The 16,631-nt window shown below is 39.1% G+C and overlaps 1 protein-coding gene across 2 annotated transcripts in view; it reads left to right on the forward strand.

The window, feature by feature from the left end:
* Positions 1 to 16,631, forward strand: part of LOC134754558 (protein apterous-like) — a 130,831-nt gene that overhangs the window by 67,751 nt on the left and 46,449 nt on the right. For both annotated transcript variants that reach the window (XM_063690870.1, XM_063690871.1), the window contains exons 3-4: positions 8,569 to 8,742; positions 9,471 to 9,706. In XM_063690870.1, the coding sequence (XP_063546940.1) occupies positions 8,569 to 8,742; positions 9,471 to 9,706 (410 nt within the window). The remainder of the gene's footprint in view (positions 1 to 8,568; positions 8,743 to 9,470; positions 9,707 to 16,631) is intronic.

Raw genomic sequence — 16,631 nt, forward strand, 5'->3', positions numbered from 1 at the left:
TTTATAAAAATACGATAAAATGTATTTAAATATGGATAAATGATTTTTTTTATTTGCATTAATTATTTTTATGATTTTGACCCATGTTCTTTCACTGATATGCGTTAAAATTGTTAAATAACAAACGGAACCGTCAACGCCATCTATACGACAGTAGGCCAAAACTAGTAGCGCCCTCTGAACGAGAATCAAATTTTCTTGATTTTCGAGGCACGTTTTTTCCTTAGACTGTATCCATCTATCCTACGATACAGTTCATTTGGCAACGAGTGTTGATTAAACAAGCGAAAGGAGTGTTTTAAATCGACTCGAGAGTTTCGAATTGCCTATATTCGCGCGTGTATGCAACGTTTTATCCATGGAGACTATATAAAGGAGCCAAGTCTCTATGTATGAAAAAAGTCCATCAAAAAACAGTAATTAGGCGGCGCCACCATACCTACCGAAATATTACCAAAAACATCCTACGTAATTTGGTCGGGTTATTTGTTGCCTTACATGTTATACTCATGTCCCAGAGCCTAACTAGCGCCACCGGAGAGATTAGGAACTATTATTTAAAGCTGAAAGCGGTCACTTTTGCAACAATTCTGCCATAAGAGATTGGCATCCTTTCTATACCATCCATAGTTTTATCTACATTCATATAATAACCTATAATATATTCTGGAACGATAAGCTAACAGTTAAGCTAAGTTTTGACATTGTAAATTTACTTATATTTTGGATTTGTAAGTATTTATCTACTTACTTATTGTTATTGTGTTGACAATCCTTATTGGAGCTATAATTTTATTTTCATTAGTATTGCTATTATTTTTATTTTTATTTTGTCGATCATGATAGATATTCTTATATTTTTGACATTAATGCAAACTTATTATGTAATTGTCTTTCATGAAATAAATCATCTAATCTAATCATCTAATCTAATCTTAGTGCCTACGTGTATAAAGTTGGAGTGCATCGTAATTTTTAACTTTTCTCAAATTTGCAGTGATGTTGACATTACTTACAATGGTCAACGACACCTTCTGGTAACTCATGAGGCCCTGATACTTGCTACTTGCTAAATTGAAAGTTTGCGGATGCGAAGACGAAGAGCTTTTCGGCAAATGGCCGTATTCCCGTGAATAGATTCCGATTCGCGTCGGCAGAGCCGAACGACAGGGCGGACACGCTATACATCAAAAATAACTTGCGTTTCTATGTGTGAACGGCACGTCTGTACACGCGTCATGCGTCATAGTGGGAGTAAGTTGCTTCAAAATAGTACTGAGCGGCCGGCAAACGGCCGTCAATCTGCTGTCGCGGGGCGAGGTAATGCGAGTCGGGGCGGGGCGGTGCGTGGCCGTTCTGTTTGATAATACTATTACTTATTCTGTGGCCGAACGACGACTTCATAGCTCCTTTTGCGCAGACGTAAAGGGCCCCACTGACTATCAGTCCGTCGGACGATATCGGCCTGTTTTTCGTTCGAATTTTTGTTCTAACTGACAGACCGATATCGCCCGGCGGACTGATAGTCAGTGGGCCTCTTAAAGGTTTTATGGGCGTCAACATAATATATGTGGGGGAACCCTATAAGCTAATACTGCGCCGAGTTTAACACAACAAAGTATGGGGTGTCATATACACGTCACATGTTCATAGAAATTTGACTTTTATGAAGACATTCCCACACTTTTTCATTACAAAAGTCTTGCAGAACAAGCTTGGTCGACCTTAGCTATGCTTGCAATTAAAGCTTTTATATTGAAAATACTTTAACTCTTTAAAACGGAATGTCACCAAAGGTCCAACTAATTTGAGCCTTATGTTAATGGAATACAGTCCAGAATGAGTGGTTTAGTGGTGTGGGCTGATTTAAGCAGCTGATGGGAGATAGGTTCGAACCCGAGTGAGACGTCCGTGTGGTCCAGCTATCGCGATCCAACAGGGTTGCCTGTTTCTATACATTATTTAAAATTAATTTTGTATCAAACAGAAACGTTTGCGAACGATGTTATTCAGCTTAGAACTAAACCGGCCAAGTGCGAGTCGGACTCGCGCACCGATGGTTCTACTTTTTAGTATTTGTTATAGCGGCAACAGAAATACATCATCTGTGAAAATTTCAACTGTCTAGCTATCATGGTTCGTGAAATACAGCCTGGTGACTGGTGAGCTGGTGACAGACAGACAGACGGACAGCGGAGTCTTAGTAATAGGGTCCCGTTTTTACCCTTTGGGTACGGAACCCTAAAAAAAGCGGAAATATCACTGTCTTGGGTGGGATTTGAACCGCCAAGTTACTTACTTTTAACTTTACTTACTTACTTTTGTATCGTGAATTTTTAAATAATGTAAATTTAAAGTGGAAACATTCACTGTCTTGGGTGTGACTTGAACCCACGACCACTTCACTAGTAAAGGAAGGGAAGGAAGGAGGAGGGAGGCTGCTGACGTGACTTAGGTAACTAGGTAGGAGAAAAAAACCGCTAGGCTGAAATGCGACTGGGTTGGTCAGTCTACTTTTTATTTAGATTTTTGTTACAATACAATCTGTGTGGGTAGTTTATTATTTATTTATTTATTTTAAACTTTATTGCACAAGAACAAGTACAAAAGGCGGACTTAATGCCTTGAGGCATTCTCTACCAGTCAACCACTGGGCCAAACATAATTTTTTAAGGTGGGTGCAGTGCGATGCGAAAAAAATAATAATTAATGTCCTCCTCGCCGTGTCCGACGACGGCGACTCCAACCGTTTTTAATGGGAAACATGGAACGCTCTAATGTGGCTTGCGAAGCCAAACTTTGTTTTATAATAAATAATATAATAATAAATTCATTTATTAAGGACCAACTTGGATCAATTTGTGTTAGTGACAGTTTTATCTTAAGGCTAATGTTAGTATATACATAATTATTTACTGACTAGCTAACTATATAAAATTCTAGTTTTTAAAATAAATAAGTAAGCAGATTTTCTCAAAAACCACTTTAAAGAAAATCTGCCCACCTACCCATTCCTGCGAACATGAATCATGCAGCAGTTATTTATATATAGGCTATCAACCCTGTCCGCAATCATGGTCATGGTTTTGAAGATGCGATTGCATGGTACGCAATGGAGCTGGCCGGCTGAATTGTAGGTGTAGGCGTACGAAGGCTTCGGGCGCGTCTTACGGAGATGGCGCTTAGCATCCAAGTCTTCTAAGCGCTGCTGCTCGTATTGCTCTACACTTTTATGTTTTTATGTGGGTAGTTATTAGGATAATGACAGGTAAATCACATTTTAAGTTATCCCTATTCACCCCAGCCATCCCTATTCACCCCGATTGACGGTACTTGAAATAATACAATTTCACATAAAAAATACATTGTTAAAAATTGTGTAATGTGCGTACGGAACCCTTGTAACGCGAGTCCGACTCGTACTTGGCCGGTTTTTTGAGATATATAGTATTTGGCGGTTTAAAGCATAGATTTGTATATATTATAAAAATATTTATCAGTACGGTTTTTACTCACTATTATTTTTAGTCGCTTTTGGCGACATGTTTCGGATTCTTTGGGAATCCATCCTCAGGCACGAGTGTCCGTGGCGGTTGTACGTCGTGCACTGCCCGCGCCGCGCCGCCCGCCTCGTGCACGACGTACAACCGCCGCGGACACTCGTGCCTGAGGATGGATTCCCAAAGAATCCGAAACATGTCTAACTAAAAATAATAGTGAGTAAAAACCGTACTGATAAATATTTTGAAATATGTCTCACGATAGTTTAAGTGCGATTAGTATATATTATGTTTAAAGGATCAAAAAATAGAGTATACACAGAAAAGATAAAGTATTTCTTAATTTCTTACATATTTTTTCGGTTGTTGTTCTAGTTTTCAGTGTTGTTTATGTGTTTCGTATTTAATAAAACATACATACATACATATAATCACGCCCATTTCCCGGAGGGGTAGGCAGAGACCACGGATTTCCACTTGCTACGATCCTGACATACCTCTTTCGCTTCCTTCACTTTCATAACATTCCTCATACACGCTCGCCGGTTTAGGGTGCTCTTGACCTGGCCTTTCTTCAGGATTTCCCCGATCTGATCAGAAAAAGTCCGCCGAGGTCTGCCCCTTCCAACTCCCGTTTCTACCTCTCCTTTATTAAAACATACGGAGGCCAAATATAGTAAAATATACTATAGTATGTCAACAGTGACAACCCTAATTGCGACCTGGAGGAGAGGAGAACATCCTAACATACGAAAGCAAAAATATACTGATTTAAACTTTCACGATTGCTACACATTATTAAATGAGGAATGTCTTCAAAAGGGCTTAATATTTATGTATAGGTCATAGGGAAATAAGCCCTTTTGAAAACACTCCTAAACTAAACGAGACGGCGGGGACAACGCCGTCCTCGAAACGTCGGAGGTAAATCTTAAAACTAACATACGCGATTCAGTCCCGTTGTACACAAAAAAGAGTCCCGGCAAGCTCGGCCGAATTGCGCCTTCCCATACAAACGTAGTTCCGCTCTCATTTTAAAATTACGTGTTGAATTGTAACGAATCTTTGCACATACAATGACATGAGGTATATCTAGGTCTGAAATTAGTTTATATAGCTCCAGTTTATAAAACAAACGAAATAGAGCAAAAACAAGTTTTGTATGAAAAACTTAAACTCGCTGTATTTTTTTAAGGTCTGAAGCTACATAAACTAATTACAGACATATATTTTATCATTTATTTACATACAAGATATATACAGTGGTACTGCGTAAACGAAATTAATAACTAGCTTAAATCTAAAATAGGCCCTTGAGGCATTGTACCAAGGATGCTGGCGGCATTTCCCCGCTGTATCGCAATGCTGATACGTTGTGCGAGAAAACCGCCAGCTTATTACAGACATAGCTTATCCTATTGTAAGTACAAAGTTTCAGAGCAATCTAGCCAGTCGTTTTAAAATGAGAGCGGAACTACGTTTGTATGGAGAACCGAGCTTTCCGGAGATCTTTTGGTTATATTTTTTCAGTGCATACAAAAAAGTGACTATTAAGTGTATGTATTTATAGACCTGTCAGCCCTGTTAACTAGTAGGTAATTCAAGAATTTGGTGAGTTTCCTATAAATGACAGTGTTGGAATGTGGGCTACCGGTTCCCGGTACCCCTCCGCTCCGCTCCGCCAGATGCGTATCGTTATTAATTATCCGAGCCTCATATTTGTACACAGCATTGAGTAACTTATACTAGAGCCTAGAGCGGTACTGTCATAAATTTTGTAACCACAGTAAATTCACTGCCATCTGTCGACACACTTTAAAACTAAAAATAAATATTTATAAAAATACGATAAAATGTATTTAAATATACATAAATGTTTTTTTTGTTTGCATTAATTATTTTTATGATTTTGACCGATGTTCTTTCACTGATATGCGTAAAAATTGTTAAATAACAAACGAAACCGTCAACGCCATCTATACGACAGTAGGCCACAGCTAGTAGCGCCCTCTGATCGAGAGTCATATTTTCTTGATTTTCGAGGCACGTTTTTTCCTTAGACTGTATCCATCTATTACGGAGTTATATCTATCTTTGTCAAATATAAATAGCGACGAACAAAATGAAATGTAATTAAAAACTTTATTTCAGACTAGTGGTCCATAGATACTTTAAAACTAGCATACATATTATAAAAACCGTCCAAGTGCGAGTCGGACTCGCCCACCGAGGGTTCCGTACTTTTTAATATTTGTTGTTATAGCTGCAACAGTAATACATGAAAGAAAGAAAGAAAGAAAGAAAGAAAAGACATTTATTGTAAAGACCTTCTACAAACAGCGCCACCTCAGTTGCAAAAAAGAACTTACTCACTAAACACTTAAAGCTAGGTACAATGGTAGTTATAGAAAAAGGAGTAAGGTAAGGGTTAATGAATAACAACAAATTTTGGCGCCGCTATAGTGGCTACAAAAGGACGCCACTGAGCATATGCTCTGGTATAAATAAATACCACAGCGCTGGTTTTCTGTGGCACCCCGGGCCGGAGGGTATCTTAGAACTATTTGGGATAAATATAAAAATACAAACAATATAAATGATCTACCTATATCATATATTTAAAATAAAAATAAAATAAAATACAGCTGTACAGTTTTTCTTACACTATGACTGCCACACTAGGCTATGCCTGTCTCGTGGAGTCAGATTGAAAACAATACTAATTTGAGTTACATCCTGCGCTGAAGTTCTGGTTTTCTAATATCTATTTACTACTAAAAGTATTTTAAATATTAATAACAGTCTTAATTTAATGTCTGTGTCTCACGGAAGTTTTGTTATTAAAATTAATACATCATCTGTGAAAATTTCGACTGTCTAGCTATCACGGTTCATGAAATACAGCTTGGTGACAGACGGACAGCGGAGTCTTAGTAATAGGGTCCCGTTTTTACCCTTTGGGTACGGAACCCTAAAAACATGTTAAAAGTATCAACTTTTCTCAGTTTTCTCACACTTGCTAGTAATAAATATAATATAGAGTTGTAAAAACGCCCGAATGATTTAAAATTATTTTAATATCTGTCATTTCATTTCGGACTCTTTTTTATGCGTCTTAAAGTTGTATTTAACTAACTTTGAATTGGATGTTAATTTAGCGTATATGATGTATCTATTAGCTATTTAGGTATTTGCGGGGGTCAATGACATTGAAGAACTGGTTTATTGTTTACTAGCTTTTGCCCGCGACTTCGTCTGCGTGGAATTAGTAATTTGGGTACCTTAATTCTTAAACAAATCTGCTTTTTAATCCACCCTTTTTTCACCCCCAAATTGGTCCACACTATACATTTCCACCCCATTTTTTACACCCTTAAGGGATGATTTCGGGGATAAAAGTTATTCTATATCCTTTCCCACAGCTCAAACTATCCCCATAGAAAGTTTCATCTAAATCGGTTCAGCGGTTATTGATTCCCCATACAAATTTCCATCCCCCTTATCACCCCCTTGAGGGGAGAGTTCTGGGATAAAAAGTATCCTATGTCCTTCCCCGGGATTCAAACTATCTGTATACCAAATTTCAACTAAATCGGTTCAGCGATTTAAGCGTGAAGAGGTAACACACAGACAGACAGACAGACTTTCGCATTTATAATATTATATATATAATATATAATATATGGAATATGGATATATGGATTTAGTATACACAACTTACACATTGGGCCAATATAAAGGATGACTCACGTTAGACCGGGCCGTTTCCGGGCCGTAGCTTCCGGAGCTTACTTTTCTATGACACGTGATGCTTTCCATAGAAAACGAAGCGCCGGAAGCTCTGGCTCGGACACGGTTCGGTCCAACGTGTCATCCTTAAACCGCTACCAGAACCAACACACGGTGTATACGGTAGTCATGCGCAAAATGTGTCACCGAAAAGAAGATTGGTATCTATGCATCTTTCGTACGCTGTGAAGTACTTCACTCTTTTAGTTCACTAGTTCAGTTTAGTTCAGTAGCTCAACAGATCCATCTATATCAACAGTACTGTTTTCATTTCTCTCATTCGCGGATATATTGAGTTGAATGAAGAATTTGATAGATAATTTCATTCAATATGAATCACTCAAATTAATTAATTTATGAATGGTTTAACATGAGCAAGTAAATGAAAAGGTTTTTAAACTGAACTGAAGTAAAGAACTAAATGGGTCCGAGCTGAACTAATGAATGAACGAGTTATATCAAGTGAAGTACTTCATTTGAATCTTTCATTCGCGAACTACTAATGCATGGAGACTATATAAAGATCTCTATGTATGAAAAGTGTCCATCAAAAAACATTAATTAGGCTGCGCCACCGCCACCATACACCGAAATACTACCAAAAACAACCTACGTAATTTGGTTGGGTTATTTGTTGCCTTATATCTTATATGGCTTATATCCCAGAGCCTAACTAGCGCCACCGGAGAGATTAGGAACTATTATTTAAAGCTGAAAGCGGTCACTTTTGCAACAATTCTGCCATAAGAGATGTGCATCCTTTCTATACCATCCATATACTAATGTCTGGTATAAGGTGTCACCTGTAATGCGAGCAAATAATCAAAACATAGATTGTCCTCCTCTTTTAGGGTTCCGTACCCAAGGGGAAAAACGCTACAGGTACAGAAAATAAGTCGGCCCGTTTTTAGGGCCACCCTGTCAACTAAGACGAAGATAACTGCAAGTGTTATTTTAAACGTCATAATTTCGTTGAAGTTTGACGTCTACTGTCCGCGCGCGAATTCCGTGCACGGCTGAGGAGTGTGAGGAATGTTGGGCGTTACAGAGTACTCTCATTTTGTACGTACGGGCGCGGCGCTCACCCTCCCACTTCCTCGACCTCCGAATGCACGGAATTGGCGCGCGGACAGTAACATCACAATCATATCCCATCTGCACAGTCTGTGCTATCACAATCGTTACAGAGAATCATGGTCTGACTCTAGTTAATTATTATTTAATTTTAAATGAAACTTAAAAGAAAGACTGGTCATGTAAAAATCCCCTCTATCCGCAGATTGTATGGTTCAAAACGCTGCGCCCGCTGCAACACGCCCATCTCAGCCTCGGAGTTGGTCATGAGGGCCCGGGACCTGGTGTTCCACGTTCCCTGCTTTTCCTGCGCGCTCTGCAGCACACTCCTCACCAAAGGAGACACCTTCGGCATCAGGGACTCGGCGGTCTACTGCAGGTGAGCTCGGAGCTGGTGTTTCACGTACCTGCCTCTGTCTGCAGCATACTCCTGAAGACTCAGCATCAAGGACTCGGCGGTCTACTGCAGGTGAGCTCGAAGCTGGTCCACGTGTCTGCAGCACACTCTTCATCAAGCCAAGGGAATTACAATAAAAGCTTGACTCTCACAGCGCGTCCTTAAATCTTTTTAAATAAATCTAGGTCATCCATACAGGAGACATCCATACAAATCTTTTTACATAGTATACTCAATGAGCAAAATATTTTAACCAGTTGGCCTTCAAAGACGGATAACAGCTTGAGGCAACGTGCATTCTGTTTCAATAGCTCAAATGGTCGATGTAACCAGCCAAAGATGTGTTGTGTCTTTACGTTTTGTTGTGTGGCGATCAGTCGTGTTGGAGGCCAAGACACACTGGGTCGCTGCGCCAGAGGAGTAAGTAAATACGTTTTGTAACCAACTTGTTCTTGCGATCGAACAGTTGTAAATACAATTCAGTTGTTGTTGAGTTGAAATCAAGGTGGCGAATCTTTCCATCTTCTCATAACATAAAATTTGATAGGTATTTGCTTACATTCACAATTCAAAAGTCCATCAATCTGCATGAGGAGTTTAAAGCTAAACTCTCAGCCCAGCTGTGAACTCTCCTACACCTGTGCCCACCTGTAAATTGAAGCTGATGATCACTATTTATTTCTGTTCTTTCTAAGACCCTCCGTCCTCAGGTTACACTACGAGACGATGCCGGAGTACGGCCCCCACCTGGCGGTGCCCGGGCCCCCGCAGCTCTGCCCGGGGCCCTACGTGCCCCCCGCCCACTACCCCCCCTACCCCTCCCCCGAGTTCCGAGGCGGTGAGGATAAGGGGTTCTTCAACGGTGTCGCCGCGCCGCCGCCTAGACAGAAAGGAAGGCCGCGGAAGAAAAAGCCGAAGGACCAGGATATTATGACCGCGAATCTTGGTGAGTGGGGGAAATTTTTCGATGCTGGCTGTAGATACAGCACTTGTCCAGAAACTTTCGCCGAGTCTCGTCACCGATCCGACCTAATTAAAAAGGGCGAGACGAGACGAGACAAGAAGCAACACACTTGTTCTCGGCATGTCTAGGGGTCTCACGACGAGTGTGTACAGCGGGCATGATAGAATAGTCGTGGTAATTACAGAGATTGGTGACAAGGTTTACAATCCTCCAAGGTCTACAATTCAATTCAATTCAATTCGTCTAATACTTACAAACGTACATGTCAAAAACATACGCGATTACAAAATAACACACACACCTAAAACTAACTAAACACACGTCAATTAATTAAAAGAAAAAACATTACGTAATATTAATAACAACAAATTGGTCAATTCATTAAAAGAAAAAAACATTACGTAATATTAATAACAACAAATTGAATTAAAAAAATAATTAAACTAATTAACGTCCATAAAATTCATTAACACAAAGGCTTTATCAACCAGGTAATTTTAAGTTTATTGACAAACAAACACGCGCACACGACGCGCTCGGTAGGTACACGTCGCGCGCTCGATAGGTACACGTCGCGCGCTCGATAGGTACACGTCGCGCGCTCGGTAGGTACACGTCGCGCGCTCGATTGGTAGTCGGTGCTCCAGTCCATGATCCTCAAACACGGCTCGCAGCATGTCGAGCGTGTGCGTCTAATAAAGGCTAGAAACTATCGCGCTGCAATGTCCAGTCCCTGCCGCTCCTTCCCGCCATCGCTCGCCGCGATAGCATTGCCATAACCATATAACCACCGCAGCGTACGTAGGCGAGCAACACGCGAACGCGAAGCGGCGCGGGGTGAATCAATCCTTTGATGTCCTACGTGGGCGATCTCGTTGCGAACGCGAACGCCGTGGGTCCGCCGCGCCGCTTCGCTTCGCGTTCGCGACAGTTCGCTTACGTAAGACGCAGCGTTAGACGGTTGGCAGTCCAGAAACTTGCTACCTCTGAATCTGTGAAGTGAACTGCCGCCTGCAGTTCCAGCCCGATACGACCTTCAAACCTTTAAGACAGGTTGCATAAGCTTAGCCATTTTAGGGTCCCGTACCCAAAGGGTAAATTTAAAAACAACCTGTATAATATCATAGAAAGTTAGCGGAGAGTCGGCACTGTTCGTACGGAGCCCTGCGCCTAATCGTCGCTATACTTCAACCTCATATCTGCAACAATTATTTGATGGAAATGTCGCTTTTCTTTCATTCGGAATACGGGTGTTTTTGTCATCAAATGAGTGTTGCGGGATACCGCCGTTTAGCCAAAATATTTTTCGGCAAATTTCACTTCCCAACAAACTTATGGCATCAGTTTCATTTCCCAACCCCATACTTGCGAAATGAAAATGACGTACTAGGTTGGGTTAGGTTAGGTTGGATTATGAAAATTTGCGAAATGAAATTTTGCCAAATGATAATTTGCGTAAATTCGTTTGGGAAGTAATACTTTGGGAAACGATTTTTGGCAATACATTAGTAAACCGAGTGTTGTAGATACGAGGTCAAGTATAGCGGCTTAATGCTTTTCTTTGTCAGGTGCTCATATTTCGCGTTTTTGCGCTTATTCTCGTTGTCGACACGACCATTGTTCCGGCGCGTGCAACTATGAATTAACCTTAAGAATAAAGCTGACTTATAGCTGCGTGCGGCGTGTTACCTAACTTGACTTTAACAAGATAATGTGGTCATGATTCTGCAGCGCCATTATTGATGGATTTCAACAGTAGGTCTACTCTATCAGTAATAATGACAATAACATTGACAGTTTATTTCAGTGTGTGTCCTTCCTCTATGGATGGTATAGAAAGGATTGGAAAGGATGCTAATCTCTCATGGCAGAATTGTTGCAAAAGTGACCAGCTTTCAGCTGTAATTAATAGTTTTTTTTTATACTACGTCGGTGACAACCAAGCATATGGCCCGCCTGATGTTAAGCAGTCTCCGTAGCCTATGTACGCCTGCAACTCCAGAGGAGTTACATGCGCGTTGCCGACCCTAACACTCCGCACCCTCGAGCTCTGGCAACCTTACTCACCGGCAGGAACACAACACTATTAGTAGGGTCTAGTGTTATTTGGCTGCGGTTTTCTGTAAGGTGGAGGTACCTCCCCAGTTTTCTATAGTTCCTAATATCCTCCTGTAAATTGTAATATATATGATGCACCATAGAGGTATAATAATGTAGAGATGAAATGGGGGAGGGGCAGCAAATAACCCGACCAAATTACGTAGGTTGTTTCTGGTGTTGTCAGGAATGTTAAAACGTGTTTTTAATTTTGTCGCATTGCGTATGTTCTGTCCCTCACGGTCGCACGGGTGCACAATGCACATCTATATAAAATACTAAAAACAGAATAATATAAATATTTAAATGGGTCTCCCATACAAGTCCTACTCGCACTTGGCCGGTTTTTTTTATTTTATCCATTAGTTATTAGAGCATAACAATAATCCAAAGCGCTGTGAAATTAAAAAAACAATAATGTACCTACATATGACAAAATAGGTAAGTAATTAACATATCACAGATGTGTCATCGATCTAATAACAAACCACATTATGATGTTATATATTATAGTTAACACCTCGTTACCCGTTCGTTTAATATTCATTACGTAGTTATCTTTTATTAGAACATGTTACACTTATATAAAGGGGTGTGGTATTTAAGTCTCCTATCCTGTTTAAGAGGCCGTAGTCGATTTTGTGCCAAAAATTTTAAATTGATAGATTTAGCCGTTGAAATTATACACGTTTTATTACATAATATCTAAATACCAAGTATTGGTTTCTATTAGCACGTCTTCTCATCTTGCCTTTTAATAATGAGGTCGCGAGCGTGCGTCACCGGTAATATATGAAAAGAAGGGGCAGTTTTTAAAAATTCATCAAAAATTTATGGTGGTAAATTATACAAATTGATGTATAGGTATAAGAATAGTTTCAGCAAATGTTGTAGATTGTTTAAGTATCAAAATTACGTTGAAATTAAGTCGATTTTCAGAGAAATTGTCATTTGTTTTGAAGTAATTTCTGGAGAAAATTGATTTCGTCTAACTTTAATTTACACTACTTCAAAGTCATAATAATAAAAATGTAGTCTGATAAACGTCAAGTACAGGATATGTGTAATACAAAATTACCATGTTTAGCCGTCCAAACTTTACGAAATTTACAAATAAGAGCGACAAAATCAGTGCTTTACGCGCGTTTTAACGTCCATCAGAAAAGCAAACATTACTAATTTAGTGAGTCTGTTTTCAAAAAATTTATCTTATAGAAGGTAAGATAAGAAGACGTGCTAATAGAAACCAGTACTTGTTATTTCAATTAGGTAACAAAAGGTGTACAATTTCACCGACTAAATCTATCAATTTTACATTTTTGCCACTAAAATCGACATCGTGAAAAACTGCCAGGTGTCTTGGGTTCGACGACGGCGCCGCCCGTGCCGAAGTTATATAGTTGGTCAAACCAAATTAGCAGTAAATAAGAACAAAAAAACCCGGCCAAGTGCGAGTCGAACTCACGAGGGTTCCGTACTTTTTAGTATTTGTTGTTATAGCGGCAACAAATTTTGTATGAAAAACTTAAATTCGCTGTATTTTTTTACTATTGTATCTGAAGCAACATAAACTAATTACAGACCTAGGTAGATATACCTTATCCTAATGTAAGTACAAAGTTTCAGAGCAATCTAGTTAGTCGTTTTAAAATAAGAGCGTAACTACGTTTGTATGGAGAACCGAGCTTGCCGGATACTCTTCTTGCTATCTACTCGTATTGTGATGGATTAAGTCGGTTCCCTGAGCCAGAAGGCGAAAAATCTCCTTATGATCATGTTTTTCTAAGAGGCGTTGATATTCGTAGATGTGGAAAAAATATATGTAGTTCTTGACTATATTATCTTTAACAATATAGCTTCCGATACACGAATTATGACACTTCGCTCGATACAATTAATGCCCAAAGTAACCTCTAACTCAGACTTTTAATCCTACTTTACTCGGTTATTTATTATGTGATACTATAAACAAAAAAAGAAGAAAAAACAATCTTAACATAAATAGTAATTTCATAGCTTTAGAATTTCGATATTGTAAGGTAACGTTTTTAAAATAAATAAAAACCGACAAAATTCGATCAAAATTGACACTTGGCGCGTATCCCGTTCTTTCTTGCGAGATGTGACAAAGACAGTGGCAAACCGATCGAACGGCCTTAACTTCATTGTGTGATTTTCTCTCGCTTAGGAAATTTATGGATTCATTTGTGCCATTTTCAACCAAAAGGGTACTTATTATCGCTTGTCAGTAAGGCGCTATTTCCATATAGCTTCAATTAGAAATCAACCTTATCGACAAGCGGCAATGTGGTGCCGTTTGATTGAAAACGACACATTTTATGTTTGCGACAGTGACACATTATATGTGAAAATCTGTACTGTGAAAATACAGCGTGGGATGGAATTGGCGACAATTTATGCTGGTAGGTTGGACTTAAGGCTCATTATTTTAAACGGCGAAACTGGCATGCGAAGGCTGTTACACTGGATGCGATTCGCAAGTCGCTCAAATGTTTGAGCGAGACAACGCTATGCGCGTATCATGCGACATCCCGCTCGCACATCGGAGCGACGTGCAAATCGCATCCAGTGTGATAACCGCCATTGTTAAATTGCAGACTATTGATATTACATCCAGTGAGGGCTACCGTTTTTGTGCTCACCAGTTGGCGCCACTGTAGATGTTGTAGGTCCAGAAAAACAGATCTCAAAATTCTTCTATGCTTATTTTTATAAAATCAATACGTTCTAATATACACAAAGGTATTTTAACATCTAAAAATGTGCCATTTTTTAACCTGTTTAATTTTGCATATATTGTAGTTGGCACTTTTTTTAAACCACTAACATTTATTGAGCTATATCTATTGTTTACCATGATTCATCAAAGATGGACAAAGATTTACCACAATTATGAATAAGGAGTGAAAATTCCCGATAAAAAAGCTTGAAAACCCCAAAACTTCTATGCATTTGACATTTTGAAAGACCTCCATCTACACTAGCGCCCCTAGCGGCGAAATTAAACGCGGTAGCCCTCATTACGGAAATATTTAATGATTATTAACAACTTGTAATTATAAAATAAACATGCCTGCAATAAAAATTAATTAAATATAGGGTAAATCGTTTATTAACTGGCCACCTTCCAATAACTGGACACCTTCTCGTAAGTCCCCGTGTACTTGTACAAGTACAAATTAAATTCCAATTTTGAACTCATGTAGAAACAAAAGAAAGTTCCAAATTTAAAAAGCGCCATAATTGCCCTGGGTCTTACGAGGTTAAACTAAAAATATTATGTTTATTACTCACACAATCCCAGTAAATTTATAAATAAATAAAGTTCTTATTTTAGCCATTTTAGTATAATGTGTCCAGTGGGAAGGTGGGCAGTAATAATAAATATATCCTCTACTTTCTTCACTACCTCAAAGCACCGACCTATGATCACAAGTAGGTAGCCGCTACCCTCTGCAACCCTAAGGCTCTACAACTATCTATAGAGTCAAGAGACTCATTAAAGGGCGAACCCTCGAAGCGGACGAAATTCGACTCTCCCCCGTACCTACATTACCCCACAGTATAACCCGTGAAGACGATACGAAACGAAAGTAGGCGTAGTAACATCAGGAAACTGAAGCCACGTACGCTTTTTTGGAACGAAACTGAATAAGGGTGGCAGAAAGCTAAACAGGACGCATATTTTTTTAATTGGGGCGTTTATAGTACAGTAGTGATTTATATTTGAAGTTTTATATTCCTCTGCACTTCACCCTTGAAATGTAAGCCTTATTAATCTGTATTAATCCCTTGGGTAAAATAAAAAAATAAAAATAAAAAAAGGCTTTTATTTCTTGCAAGTTGTTACAATGTCAGCATACATTTTTAAAGGAATATACATAATTATGATTATTCGTAATGCCATTTTTTTATACAAAAATTAAATTAAAATTGAATTAAAGTTTGTTTTAGGGTTCCGTACCCAAAGAGTAAAAACGGGACCCTATTACTAAGACTCCGCTGTCCGTCTGTCCGTCTGTCTGTCTGTTTGTCACCAGGCTGTATCTCATGAACCGTGATAGCTAGACAGTTGAAATTTTCACAGATGATCTATTTCTGTTGCCGCTATAACAACAAATACTAAAAACAGAATAAAATAAATATTTAAGTGGGGCTCTCATAAGTTCCATACAACAAACGTGATTTTTTTTGCGTAATGGTACGGAACCCATCGTGCGCGAGTCCGACTCGCACTTGGCCGGTTTTCCGTCAACGCCATCTATACGACAGTAGGCCAAAGCTAGTGGCGCCCTCTGATCGAGAATCAAGTTTTCTTGATTTTCGAGGCACGTTTTTTCCTTAGACTGTATCCATCTATTACGGAGTTATATCTATCTTTGGGCATACATACCAGAATATTTAGTTCACAAAACTGCTATAGCCATTATATTATAAAAACTAAAGTCTAATTTCGTTCAAACCACTAGCCACCTTAAGGGGCTACCTGAGGTTTTCATCGATTTTTGACAAGTTTTGAATCGTATCTCCTACTTTTGCACTACATATAGAATTATAAGACAAGCGGCTATCGGTTCTTCAATCTTTTATCTCCATTTTTGTCTACCGGATTGTGAAAAAAATGAATACTTATTTATTTATGATTGTTTTAAACATTGTCTAAAAAAAACACTTTTTTCGTATCTCGATTGCTGTGAAAGATCGTACTTGTCCGAAATCTACATATTTGGGTTCGTCTTAGACGTCTCTAAAAATTTGTCTAAGGTTTTAATTTTAAACTAATTAACAC

Source organism: Cydia strobilella, chromosome Z (genome assembly GCF_947568885.1).
Source record: "Cydia strobilella chromosome Z, ilCydStro3.1, whole genome shotgun sequence".
Classification (NCBI taxonomy): domain Eukaryota; kingdom Metazoa; phylum Arthropoda; class Insecta; order Lepidoptera; family Tortricidae; genus Cydia; species Cydia strobilella.